The 15335-nt window shown below is 37.4% G+C and overlaps 1 protein-coding gene across 1 annotated transcript; it reads left to right on the top strand.

Annotated features, from left to right (window-relative positions):
- The first annotated feature begins 7726 nt into the window (after positions 1–7726).
- LOC136259310 (uncharacterized) lies at positions 7727–11170 on the top strand. The gene has a single exon (XM_066052802.1). The coding sequence runs from the start codon at positions 7727–7729 to the stop codon at positions 11045–11047; it is 3321 nt and encodes a 1106-aa protein (XP_065908874.1). The 3' UTR covers positions 11048–11170.
- The last annotated feature ends 4165 nt before the right edge of the window (positions 11171–15335 follow it).

The raw sequence follows: 15335 nt of genomic DNA, 5'->3' as shown, positions 1-15335 counted from the left end.
ACGTACCCAAAAATCTCATTTACAGCTATTACAGGATGTGCTATAGCACTGCAAGACATAGAAGTCTTCATCATAAGGCAAGAAAATACACTAATTGTGACTTAGATCACCCTAAACACAATGATTTTTTAAAAAGCTGCCCAATTTAATTATTATGGTATTTTTGGTTATGTGACCACTTTTTGTATGCTTTTGTGTGTTAAACTTATGCTGATACCCATGCAATGCTACAAGCAATCCAATAATAAATTAGCACTTGTTTGCTTTATCTGAAAGGTCAGTCTGTGTGAAAATCACCAGAACACCAAAAGGAAGTACCTTACTATTTTGAGTTGGAACCCTATGGCATTGTTTTGCGAAAGATTCCAGATTCCAAAATTTATATAGCTAGCTGTGCATCAAGACACACGGTAGTGTGTCATGCGGCTCAAGAAGCTGGCGCGCAACACCCAGAAAAAAGATGTGAAATCCAAGGTGGCGGCCAAGAAATGGCTGTGCCGGATAGTAGGTAAATGGTAAAAATTTTAACGACAATTCAGGTGAATTTTGGTGCCGCTTGGTCTTGGCACAAAATTCACCTGTCGTTATTAAAATTTTTCAAGTACTATCAACCTAATCACCATAACAAAAGTTTATTTTCGTATGTAATGAATGGCACCTCACTGGCAGTTACAGAACAACATTTGTATCTTGGAGTAAAGTTACATCACAGACTTTCATGGAAGCCACATATAGATTACATCTGCAATAAGGCAAACAGAGCTGTTGGTTTTTTGCGACGAAATCTACAGCATTGTCCTAGCCATCTACGTGAGCTAGCATATAAACAATTTGTCTTGCCTATTTTAGAGTATTGTTCCCCAATATGGGATCCATATCACCAAACCAACATAAATCAATTTGCAAGTAGTGATGGTCCAACATAGAGCTGCTCGTTTTGTCACAGGTCAACCATGGAGACGAAATAATAGAGACAGCATCACAAACATCCTTGAAAACTTGCAATGGCCTACACTACAAGAACGTCGCAAATCAGCTAGACTAGTTTTACTATATAAAGTACTACATGATTTATTAATTATACCGAACTGCCCGGTTATCTCCCATTTAAATCTACTGTATTACGGACCCGACACTCACACAACTTTAAACTAGTACCTTACCAACCAAGAATTGATGTATATAAATATTCCTTCCTCCCAAGAACTGTACCAGAATGGAATAGATTAGATGCTGAGATTATTGAGACTGACTGTGTTGAAGAATTTAAGCAAAAATTAGCCCCTTCTATGTATATGGTTAAGTAACTTATCGTAATTGTATATATTTTTATAGTTTATTATTGTAATTGTACATATGTATATAATTAAGTAACTTGTCGTAATTGTACATACTTATATAGTTAAGTAACTAATTGAAATTGTACACATGTAATTGCACATCAGCATTATACCCCTGGAGGGTCCTGCTGATTAACAATAAATAATAATAATAACCTACCATCACAGCCATTTCTGGCCGCCACCTTGGATTTCACAATGACATCTTTTTTCACCATAGCCTTTTTGACGGCCGCGCTCTTTTTTTCTGTTTTGGATTAGATATACATGTATTAACACTTTAAGCACTCGGCTGGCTTCCAGACTAATTTGACCGTACAAACGTGCCGAGACACGTGCACAGCGCTCACGAAACTAGATTGATTGCAATACAACACACGAGGTAACAATTTACAGAAATATACGGAAATAATGGGATTTGATATTTTAATCAGAGATTCCAGATTCCATTTTGGGATTCCAAGTGATTTGTGTTGGATTCCAGTTAAGTGGTGTCTGAAACCAGTCGACCCAGAGGCCAATCCATCGAAAGACCAATTGTGTAGACACAAACAAGAAGCTGCCTAGCAGTCTGTAAGTATCTCGTGGGTTAATCTGAATGCACAATGATATAATAAGTTAAGCTACAGTTTGTGTTACTACCAGTACTACTAGATTACTATTTGGGATCCTTAGGCCAGTGTATGTTTTCAAATTCCGGACACCACATAATAACGGACCGCATCTATTTCCGGACACTACTACCCATGCACCGTGGCTACCTTGGGTATCTATTCGCAGCGTGGGTGGGAGGTGACGTCTAATTGTCTAGCTAATAATCATGCATGATGCATGATGCAGCTCTATAGTGTCAGCAAGTGTAACTCAGGGGCGTAGGGAGAGGGGGTTCCCAGGGGTTCAGAAACCTCCAGTAAAATTTAGACTTCTGAGTTTACAGCAGGACCCAAACACACCATTTAGTGTGGTAGGAGAAAATGAGTGAGTAATAGTTTATGGCACAGCACAACAATTGATAAAGCTTGCATTCATTTCTCAGGGAAGGATTTACAGAGGTAACACGAGCCCTCTTGAAAACTTGTTAAAGAGATCGATATACTCTAATAGAGCAGTCAGGTATGCTCTAATAGAACATGCCTGTAAATATCCACTATTATTATGCTAAGGAACTTCATTACCAGACATTCTAACAAAAGCAAAAACTGAGCATGACCTCATACTGCTACAGCTTTGGTGTGCAGTGTATCAAGACACATGGTAGTGTGTCGTGCTGCCAAGAAAGCCGGCGACCACACTGTGTGTATATTTACAGGAAGAAAGAAAACAGCTTTTTCATGCATGCATAGCTCCATGGCCCCTTCTCCAAAGCACACCATTTTTGCATTATAGCTGTCTGCCAGATAGGGTACACCACATAGCAAATTTGATTCACAACAACCATTTGCGAGATATGGGCGTTCAAAATTTCATTTTAATTTCTTCATTTTTTCTTCTGCCATACGGGGGCTTTGATTTCTTTTTGCACACTTTGCAAAAATTGCTATAAAATGCAAACGTGTAACTCGATTGCCTTGATCTTTGGCACAAATGAAGAGTGTGTAATGGTGGATTCACGCACTAAGTTTGTTGTGAATCTGAGTAATATTCAAGGAGTTATGAGCATTTGTTCACGTTAAAAAAATCAAACTTCTGTCACGGTTACAGGGTAAACCAAGTATAGAAATAACTTGAAAATTGGTGTGTAGATAGGCTGATCATCATAGCAGTGCCCTTTGATAGTTTGAGTAGCAATAGAGTTACAGCGACAAAGTTATAAAGCAAAAACCAAACAAATGTAAAATTGCAGGATCGAGTGATTGCAGCCATTTCTTGGCCACCACCTTTGATTTCACAACTTTTTCACCCAGGCTTTTTAAGGCTGCACCATTTTTTCACAGCTTGGCTGTTTTTGTGTGGACATATAAATCTCCAGTAATTTATCACTTGGGAATGCAAAATGAATCCATGCTATGCATATTTTGTAGTTACGTATAATGTTTTGATTGTAAGTCATTCCATTTGTATCACTGAATTCATGGTTCCTATACCAGTGGCTGTCTGTTTCCACTAGGTAGCTTTATCTAGTACTAGCTTCATCCCATGGACATTTGGGGCAAATGCACCCCCCCCCCCCCCCCCCCCCCCCCACCTTGTGGAGGAGCCATACTTCTGATTAAAATACTAAGCTTTATGTAACGCCACGATCAGACTATGTAACTCACGAACATATGCACATTTTATTATAAGCATTTATTACAAATTCACCAAAACCAAAGCGAACCAAAGTTAAGCTAGCTATGAAATGGTCATCCTGTACCTTTGTGTGTACTAAGCACCTATAAAAATAGTTATTGTGTTGCTATTGATTAAGACATTCAGAGCCTTTTAAAGATTTCACAACCATCTGCAAAAGCTAAAATGGTAAAAAATCAACAGTGAGATACTACTAAGAGGTGTATTATTTGCTGCTTCAAAAATGCAGCAACTAGCTAACAAGAAAATCTGCAGCTGGCTCTTTCCAACCACCTACAACTTGGCCTGTTTGTGCCCCTCCCCTTTCCAGCTCCTGGATCCGCCCCTGCAGGGGTACTTATATGCATTATAATTAATGTACTTTTTTTGCTTAAAATATAGCAAATTTTTGAGTTTTGATTCATTAAAATATTGAAAGTCTCTCAGCAGCTGGGGGCTGCACCCCAAGACTCCTGCTTCTGGTAACTCAAAACTGATGTTGGAATCCCCCTTCAAAAAAACTCCTGGCTACGCTTCTGTAACTCATTAGGGCCTTAACTCACTGTAAAAATTGTTTATTAAATAAGCTAAGGCAACAGTCGTACAGATTAGAGTGAGCTGGCAGATCTAAGAAGATTGATTTAGCCAATTGAAGCAAAGAAAACAACATTTTGGCCAGGCAAACTTAATTATTGTTTCTCATCCCTGCCTGCATCCCTTTTTACCCCACCACCTCTAATTTCATTGTTGCTGTTATGAATCACGTGCACACTGCACATGTATTTTGATGCTAAGTAGGCTGGCTGTCATTTTACAGCACAGCAATTGTCACTTGCACCTCAGTAACAGTGATAAAAAGTACTAATTCTTAAAAGGCTTTAGCTAACCTTTATAGCAATAGACAACTTGATTTGGAGTATTTTCTTTAATGATGAATAATGAAAAATGACCCCCACTTGCATGGAAATCTAAATTTTTGTGGATGAGACACAAGTAATCCAGTATGCCTGGCCTTAGGAGCCTGAGCCTACAGAAACTTTATAGATTGTAGTCAACCCTGAATGTGATTAGCTAGCTAATGCACTTGTGATTTGATTTTTGTAGTAGCTACTAATACATATACATTATGAAGTCTTTCTCATTAAAATGTGTCATTGATGACTTCAAATGCTATAACATACCATTTACCAAAGCTATATGCACTGGAATTTGTGTATTTTGTAGCTGGCTATATCCGTGTATTTGAGGGTTAGCTACTTGGTGCCTTTATAACTGCATTAAAGAGGGAAGGAGGAGCTGACCACTTGTTGCCAACCACAGGGGCTGACTGGATAGAATGATGTGCATGGACTGACATGTAGTTAGCTAAAAGGATAACATTTCTTTGCGATATGGAAGTAATTCCTTTGTTGTCCGGCATATGTATCACTTCTCTGTTAATCGATGGTCCGGAAGGACTCTAAAAGTGCAGCTCTCTAATCCACAGTGGCTGAGCTATGCTCCTATAATTTTTATGCAAGAGCAAGTAATACTAGTACTTCAAAGTAGTGCAGTTTCAGTTGCAGCTAGTAGCCTGGCCCGGCTGATATAGCAATGTCCATGTGATGGTATCCGTTGAATGACCAGTTACTCTATTTATTTTGTAACTTAGGCTAAAATAGTGGTACAGGAGGGCAGATTTTGATCTTATTTTTTACTAACTAGATAGCTGAATTAGCTAGCTAAAATGACTCAAAATGCAATTTTCTTAGACTGCTCTAGCAAGGTACAAACTATAAATGTGCTAATTGACCTCCCTGAGGCACCAGAGCTGCAAAAACTCCTTAAGAAAAATAGCGATGCAGGTGGGGATGAGAAACTAATAATTGGTTTGTTATACATCAATATTGATGGCTTCTCTCTCTGTTGCTCGTACCATAGATTATAGACACACCCTGTATCCGACTGACCTGATTTTGCACAGATTTTAATTAAGGAAAGATAGAAAAATAGATCACATCAAGAGTTCACAATATTAAAAAGAGAGGAGAGTATCCTACTGCAGTATAGCTTGTACAAACGCGAATCTCAAACTTATGATACAATACCTAAAGTCACTTACAATGTATTAGTTGGTCAGGTCTCTACTCAGCATTAAATTTCAATGACTGTTGTAGTTATGGCTTCACTAAGCAGTTCACTGATGTCATTGTCAACACTCTTTAACACTGTATGTGTTGACATGATATCCTAAAGAAATCAAAGTTTTACTGCATTACTTCGAGATACCCGTTGGTACAGGCTATACTGAAGTAGGACACTCTCCTCTCTTTTATATTATGAAGTCTTGATCACATGACACCTAGAAATTATTTTTGGAAGTTCAAGATACTCTAATAGAACAGTAAGTTGGTACAATTTTGATCTCAAATAATAATAAATACACTGGAATTTTCAACTAGAATAGGGACCATACGTAGCACATCGATAAAAAGTACTGAAACAAATTGGAGTAGTGCACGATATTAAATCTCAGTAAAACAGTAAGAAGTGTTATATCTCTACTGTGCATTTTCATTATGGTATCTTGAGCACAGTAGGAGTATAACACTTCCTATTGTTTTACTGCGATTTAATATTGTGCACTACTCCAGCTTGTTTCAGTACTTTTTATCGATGTGCTATGGTCCCTACTCTAGTTGAAAATTCCAAATTTTTCTGTGTACTTGTTTGTTAACTTTTTTTGTAAATAATTATTATGACTGTGAACCCACGCATACCGCATCTGAAATGGCACCGTGCACCCCAATTATCATCTGAAAAGTGAAGTATCCATTATGCTTCGTTGTCAGCTATGTTCAACATGTTATGCAACATTTTGAATCAAGAACTGTTCGAAAAGCACCTATACAATCCACACATACCCTAAGAAAGAAATGGTGCCACACGCCCCAGTTAATTTAATTATTGTCTGAAAAGTGAAGTATCCATTACACTTCTTTGTCGGTTATGTTCAACCCATTACACAGCAGTACGAATCAAGAACTGTTTGAAAAGCACCTCTGCAATCAAAATAGCCACTATGAAAAATATGGATGATTTTGATTACAAAGGGAAGCCATCATGTGCTACTGCCAAATCAACACTTTTCGTTGTCAGCAAATACGAATGGGACACAAAGGAAGACACTGGTAAGTCCATGAAGAATGCACTGTATGTGTATTGTGGTATCCCAAAAGGCACCTGTCGGGCCGAAGCGACATCGAACAGTGAAAAAATCAAGCCCATAGCCTTAGCCGTTATCAAGTTATGCTTGTCTGAAGGCATCAGTCAGTCAGTTACTCAGTCAGTCAGTAGAAAATTTTGCTAAATAAAAACTTTTTAAAATTCTGTAGCAACTTGTTGAAAGCGTTTCAGGTCAATCAGAAAGCTTGTTTGGGCTTAGTTTTTTACCTAACCAATACTGCTTCATCATAGTCAGGGAAAATTGAGGCTAATTTTTGGGTGATGTTATCCCGTGGGCCACACCTACTCCTTTGTGGTCCCTACTATACAGTACTATCATATTGTAAATGCTAGGCGTAGATCACTTAAAACCAGCGTGGTGACCCCTAGCTAAGAAAATCTATGATAGCTAATACCAATACATCAGTGCTCATTGAACTTCTAGCTATGTTTATCCGTCTATAAGAAGGTCTGCATGCAGCTAAATGTTTCTTTGATGTGATTTACTGATCTACTTAAAATAATAAAAAAGTGATCTATTTTGAAATAGTATACAGTATGGCTTGTAACCAGAAATCATAAACGTATCTAAAACTAGTTAGCTAACTGTTTTGTTTGTTTGTTTGTTTGTTTTTTTTGCCTACCTACCAACCCATTTTGTTTTAAAATAAATCCGAACAACAACTTTTTAAATAGGTATGGTCTTACCAAAATCAAAAAAACTTGAAATGATCCAGGTCACAAATGTGATTGTTCAATTAGAGTATTTTACTGTAAAAAAAGTGTGTTCTATTAATTTAAGTGTTAGTAACAATAGCATTAAAACAACTGTGGACCCATATTTGTGAATGATTTAATGAGATTTATCTTCATTCAGGTGATCTATTTGCAAATGATTGTGCAGCTATTTGAGTATGGATTCCTATCTAATCCTGGCATTATTTGGTCTCTTCAGTGGAATAAAGAAAGCCTTTGTTGTGAAAATTGCATTTTTATTATCAATTATAATATTCTTTAGCAAAGTTCATGGATCATACTTGGATCTTCCACGCATTCATTTTGCTGGCACATTCAGAGCTGATGTCAACACTCGTAATAACAATCCTTGCAACTTTCATCCAGATAAACCATTAAATAAAGATGATGAGTGGAACTATCGAGGTACCAATGAATGGGAGTTTGTTGATACAGTAGTCACAGCTGTAATTGGTGAAAATGGTGAAGAAATTCTTGATAGTCCATTATTAGGATCAGAAATTTTCAGCAACAATAATCGTCCATTTGGAAAAATTGTTGATATTGATGTTGACTTTCAAGCTCCGTCATTATACGGACTGGAATTTGGCTTGAAACATCATAATGGGGAAGATTTGTTTTTGGGAAAGTGGTCAACATCAGTGATTGTTCATGATATGTGGCACAAAATGAAGTGTATCAATGACATCACACTGTTAGGCAGTAGCAAGTTAGGCGTACAGAGCACTACAAGAATCACTGATCTGTTGTGGTCTCAATCTGATGCCATCAAAGGCCTTAAAGAGGCTACTAGACATCAGGGTGCTACTGGTGACCTGTCTGTGTCCATTACTATAGACTTTTACAAAGTTGATGTCTGTGTTGGTCGAGTTCTTGGTACTATTGGTGTAGCCATGGCCAATGAACCTTTAAATGTTGGTGGAGAAAGGAAGATGGATTATGAAGACGTTGGACCATTCAACTTTCCAGAAGGTCATCCATGCCATGGATTTGATGAAGATAAAGAGAAACCATGGAGCTATGGTGCACCGTTCAAAGTTGACTCCACCCGAAATGTTTTGGTAGCTGATCTCGGGAATGCTCTACCCATGCATCGCAGTGGAAACCCATTAGATATTGGAAGCCTGTATTTTGGTATCCTTGTGGATGGTGCAGTGCAACCATTTGGGGAACCCATTCCTTATGCTGATGCTAATAGAACTATGTGGAAACATTCAGGAATTTTTGAACAAACCCTTTCTACTGATGTAGCTAGTCAACTTGCAAATGCAAAGCTTGTAGTTTTTATTGATTCTGGAGATACTACTAGTGGAAACAACTATCCAGTTAAAGCAACCTTCCCTTCAATGCAAAGCGATGAAACAGTGTCTTTGCTGTTATCGGAAATAGAATATTTTGTCCGTCCCATGGACTACTATATGGATCGATTGGAATATTCCAGTGGTAGTGAAGATCCTGCAATAAGCACCAGTGATTTTACCCTGATTGTCACACGGTTTGGTCAGCCTGTTAGTAACACAAAGGTAACGATTATAGACAGTCCTAATCAATCAGGTCAAACTGTACTCCCAACTGGAGCTGTGTCACCCACTGTGTCAACTAAAACAACAGAGGACAATGGGAAAGTAACATTCATATTTGCAGTCAATAATCCAATTCCCATGGTAAGAAATTATGAAAACGATCCTTGCCCTGATTATATAGAAATACAAAAAGCAGAACTACAGGGTAAATTTACTCCATTTAGAAGGAAATATCATCCAACTGCCTCATCTACAGAAGATGTTCCGGTCACTGTTTTACCCATTGATGGCCAGCTATACAATTTCTACTACTGCGTTGGAGAGGAATGTACTCTTCCAGAAGATGATTATTATATTTTCAAAGGCTTGATCTCAATACTTGCATTTTCTACTCCTACATTTGAAGCGCCTTACACGTGGGTGGATCATGTTAAACCAATCTTTGAACAGTCACATAGGCTTCACTACATCATGAGGACCATCTTAGATATGAGCAACTATACAGAAGTTATACTGCCTCATAATATTGGACTGCTCAGGAAAGCGTTACTAAAACCAACTAGTGATCCCAACTACATGCCTACAACCAGAGATCTTTCACCCACTAAAAGACAGATGATATTGACATGGTTAGATGATCCTCTATACAGCTCCGTTGAAAATAAACAAAGCATTAATGAAGCCCCAATTTGTGATACTTCCTCTCTGCCTCCTAATAGAAAGAAGAAAAGTAGTTCTTCAGTCAATGCACCAAGGTGTTTATTTAAGAATATACCATTTAACACTGATCCCCAAAAGCAAGATGAACATTTTCAAAAGGCTTTTGGAAGTGACCCAACTTATGCTCAATTAAAAGAATTTGCTCATCATCCACCTAGAGCACTGTTTGGCTTAGAAGCTTTTAAAGAAAATAATGAAGTTGCCGATTTATTGGAAAGTTATGGATATTCACCTATTTGTAATATTACCACATTACGGAGTCAATTGGCAACAGCAATACTACTTGAGTTTTTTACTCTTCCACTCTACCTATCTTCCTTGTACTCCATTGTTGAGAATTGTAATACTGAGGCCTACCAAGTCATTAGAGAAATAGCAATGCAAGAGATGTTACATTTTGTTCAGGCAGCAAATATTCTCATTGCAGTTGGTGGAGAAGTGGTTGTTGATGATCCAAACCATGTGCCATCTTACCCTTCAACTGGAGGTCTTCCTGGTGGAGTGTTACCGGGACTTGACATCAACTTAGAAAACTTTAACTTACAGCACGTCTATGACACAATGATTGCCATAGAAACTCCATCATTAACATATGTTGACAAATCATTCCCAGAATTCACACTCTTTACCATAGGCCAGTTGTACAAAGAGATAGCAGTTTGCATCAACATTCTTGGTGAAGATATATTTGATGCAAGCACTGCAAGTCGTCAAGTTCACTGGCCTTGGACGGAGCCAAGTAACATAGGTACTGTATATATTGTCACAGACGTGGAGTCAGCTTTAAGTGGAATAATTCAAATAATAGAACAAAGTGAGGGAGTGGGTCCCCTCAATCCTAACCAGGTTGAGACAGGTCAATATGGTCACTTTTATCGCTTTGAAGAAATTGTCTGTCAGAAACGACTAGTTGCAACAGATCAAGGAGGCTATGCCTATGCTGGTCCTCCTATTGAATTCAACCCAGATGGTGTGTATCCTATGAGGGATAATCCGGATGGTGAAAGTATTAATCCTAGTACTGGTTGTCATACTGAAGCTAGAGCATTTCATCGTACCTATCGTAGCTTCCTGCGTGTTCTACATGAAGCATTTAATGGAGAGCCAAATAACATACACCGCTCTGTTGAATTGATGGAAGCTCTTCAGGTACATGCCAAGAAGTGTATGTGGACACAGTATAATGATGATGAATCCACTACTTGTGGACCTGTCTGGAATTATGAGTGGAACTGAAACAATTAAGTACTCTATACATAGACCTCTTCATGTAACAATAGTTGATATATGTTTGAGTAGTGGAAATCGCTCATTTATTCAAAGTTCTGTACTAGTATTTCAGTGTAGTTATAGCATCCCTTAGTGTACCATGCAAAAGTCATATTCTGTATTCTGAAGTGTACCAGCTTTAGACATACATCAGGCTATTATGTAGTGGACTAATGGACTCACTGCATCACCACATATAGGTTGTATAGGTACTGAATCATAACATGCAGGATTATGTTATTGAAGACTTCCTAAAAAAATCTCCCTGCTCTTGAATAGCTCCTTCCAAGAATTTGTGATACTTCCAACCTATAGAAATTTATGAGTATGTGTAGATTAATTAACGGCAAGAGTTTATAATACATTTATGTGAAATCATATAAAGCTACTAAGCCTGCTATGACCAAACTGTATTTCCCCCTACATTAAAGTCAGTACATTTTGGTATGAAAATGCTAGATACCATAGATGTACCACATTTTCCTATCAAGCAGTTACTGACCCCCCACAATTTGGCTCTACAGCAGCTGTCAGTAATAAAATTCATGATTGAAGCCATATATGTTTTATGTGTAAATATAAAAGGCACGAGAATTACACCATCTTAGTTAAAGAAAGAAGATGGCAAATGGCAGTGCTTTTGGTATTTAAAAAGTTCAAACTCTTGAAAAGCACTATGACTTGTTTGAAAAAAGTACTGATTGTAACATAATTTTGGGGAATCTACGGATGTGTGCCATTGTGTGGAATGATATCTCCACTGGGGATGCAGGAGTCTCTGCAATTAACAAGGTGGGAGGTGGAATACAGTCTAGTACATCTGTGAGATTGGCAAGATCAGGTAACTCCATAATTGTTTGTGATAAGAAATGATTCTAAAATTCCCTTTAGCAGTTTCCAGCTCTAATTTTATACAAGGTCATGGCCCTGCTTACTTGACCAGTACAACAAGTTGTTAACTTTAAACATAATACCTGACAATCTCCTTTGTGCAGCTAAGCTGGGCTTTGCTGATCCAGTTGAAAATAAATATACTTTTGACATATGTGACTGAATTTGACAAAACAAGACTTCCACACACATCCAATTTTCTGACTTTGACAAACTGTAACTTGAATATTCAGTATTGACATAAACTTTTCACACCATTCTTCCATCACATTGTAAAATACCAGGTCAAAATTTGAAACTAGTGACTCCAACATTGAGTTATGGTGCCTCAAAGCCATAAAAGCGGATGTGTGTGGAAGCCTTGTTTTGTCAAATTCTGTCATATATATTAACTTTCACAGAAATGCTTGGATATCATTTTGAAAGGTGCAAGAATGCCAAATTACTTTAAAACATTTTGCTGTGTTTTGAAAGCTCATCCAACATTAACAACATCCTTCACTTAATAACGTCCTTCATTATATACAGCAGCAGGGGAGAAATTAAGGAATGTATTAAAATTGATACAGTGCTCTTACAATTTACATGATCTCCTTACTACCAATGAAAAAGCAGCACTTGATCCTAGCACAGTTGGACATAGCTAAAGGAATGGACTCAGTAAAGAAGAATTTTTTATAGCAATTTTAGACAAAAAGCCTGCCACTTTCATTCAGAGATTTATGGAATACTTGGCTTTAGACAGTGAAAATCATAGTGAACTTTACCCGGCAACTGCTTCAAAGCCTGATAGAAAGCTTTAGTGATACAATCAAAAAAATGATTCATCATCACTGTCCAATGTACGTATGTCTTCAGGTATGCTTGAGTACAGAGAGAACCTTACTTACAACATAGCAAATCTGTGGAGGAAGACAATTTTCAAGGTCCAAACATTAACCAGTGTATCAACTGAGCTTAATAGCACCTGGGGGAGATTAGTACAACTAATTTTAAGCAATAGCAGATCCCTATAGCTTACTTTTCAAGCACAAAGAAAGCAATTGCTGCACAATGTTAATATCATTACCTGAAATTTTTGATATTTCAGGAGTTGGCCAGCGGGTAATACTAATTCAAGGATCTCCAGGGAGTGGAACAACTACTTTAGCTAATAAGATTTACCGGCAATGGGCAAGAGGAATACTCATATAAACTTTTACCCACGTTATCATGCTAAAATTAAGAGACCCTAGGATTGTTAAAAACAAACTTTTAACATGAAGTTGTCACTATTGCTATGGCATGAATGTTCTGTTCCTACTTAAAGGCTGGGATGAACTTCATGAGGACAAGCAGCGTAAATCATTTCTTGCTAACATAGTAACTGGAAAACTTTTAAAGGATGCTAGTGTTTTAGTTACAAGAGTTGCTATTGGAACTATACAGAAAATACTCGTGGCTCGTAATATCACTATACTTGGATTTTCTGAAGACCGAATAAAGCAGTATTTACAGCATTGTTTAGAAGGCAACTTAATGAAAAGGTTTCTGACTGAGTTTAAAGATCACGTAGTATTTAAATCACTTGCTTGCATCCCTTTTAACCTCTCAATTTTGGTGCACGTGTTTGCTTAAATTGAGCCACTACAATTTAAGAATGGATGATGCTAAGAAAAGATTTGTAAACCTTGATGAACTGCCACATCACATCAAAGACAATCTTAAAGCATTAAGCCAAGTTGCATTTTATGAATTGAGAAATGAAAATTTTACTTTTAATGAAGACCAGATGCAACAATATCTTGGTCATGCTATTCCAATGGATTTTGATGGAATGGGATTATTACAAGTAGAAACCACATCTTACAAAAGAGCAATAATATTACAGAACGTTTAGTTTCTTACATAGAACAGTTCAAGAATTTGCAGCTGCCTGGTACTTGTCTCAACTACATCATGATGAGCAAAGAATGTTGCTTATAGACATATTGGAGAATAAAACTAACAATTATGAAATGGTCTTGGTATTCTATGCTGGACTTACTGGTTTGAAAACTCTTGACCTTGAAGCTGTTTTATTTGCTGTGATAAAAAAGGAACCGTTATCTAAGTTTGCAGTGAGTGCGATGTCATTAGACCTAAAGCTTGTTTTTAAAAGCAGTGCAGCTGCAAAAAATTTCCGCATTACTGCTATGGCTGAAGAATATTACAACATGGTTACATCGAAAACTTTTTCCTGTGAAACTCTACTAGTCTTGATCACTTGTTGTGCAGAAGCACAGAATCCTGCTGCTTGTAGAACTCTTTGTAGTAGTGACCTATTTTATAACTAAGAGATTGTAACATTTCCTCAAAACGATTACTCACCATAGCTAAACTGTTACAGAACAATAATGTGCATGCTGGAGTGGATTGATCTAAATAGAGAAGAATTCTTTTTATAGTAATGGCCTAAAGATAGCTCTTCAGGAAATGACAAACAACACTTCACTACTTTTAATGGAAGTAGATTCATAACTCATTGACATCAATTTAAAAGCAGAGCTTTTACAGTTTAACCAAGGTAGAGGGACTGCTTTGAGACTACGTGTCTGGGAAGTATACCAAGAATATAATGTTGTAGATTGGGGACTAAAGAAGTTTGATAAGGCCAAAACTTGGTTTAAAGATACTTTTTGATATTTATTAATGTTCTTATTCATAATATGGCTAAAAGCTATTCCTTTATTTCATGTTTGCACTGAGATTGTAACTGATAATAAGTGTGTGTATGTGCATGTGCGTGTGTATGTGCATGTGTGCGCACGCGTGCATGTGTGATGTAACAATGCTGTACAGGGCTTATATTATTGGATGATGCAGTTTGTAATTGTAATATGTCACTATCTTACTGCACTATATGCTTCTATATATGTATAATATTAAAACATAGCTAATATATAGTATCTGGAAACCAAAACAATACAGAGGAGCTAAAACAGGAACAGAAAGGTTAGAGCTCATCACAGTAACACACATACTTTATATTCACAAATGTAAACTGATTCAATGTCGTAGTGTGGCACTTACCCACTTCCTTCTCCCCCTCCTTCCCCTGGGATTGAGGTCATAAAATACACATCATCTGTACATGTAATGGAAGCTACTAAAGACAATCACTACAATGAGGTGGGATTAGTAAGTACATAACTATTGGTAGACATTGGTAACCGAAAACACCAACATAACATTATATAGACTGTCAGGAGAGATTGAGTAACTATACCAGGAAATGTAGATGCATATTATAATACACCAGAACAGTAATTTCTCCCTCATTAAAATAACCACACAACGGTGTACAGCAGCAGACATATCTACTCCAGGGTTGCATGGGTGGTTC

This window comes from Dysidea avara, chromosome 6 (genome assembly GCF_963678975.1).
Source record: "Dysidea avara chromosome 6, odDysAvar1.4, whole genome shotgun sequence".
Lineage (NCBI taxonomy): Eukaryota > Metazoa > Porifera > Demospongiae > Dictyoceratida > Dysideidae > Dysidea > Dysidea avara.
The sequence above is the reverse complement of the archived record's forward strand: the minus strand, read 5'-3'. Positions and strand labels throughout refer to the sequence as shown.

What these genes read in the sequence shown, in the direction of transcription:
- LOC136259310 (XM_066052802.1), top strand. Translation starts at nt 7,727, where the DNA reads ATGGATTCCTATCTAATCCTGGCATTATTTGGTCTCTTCAGTGGAATA.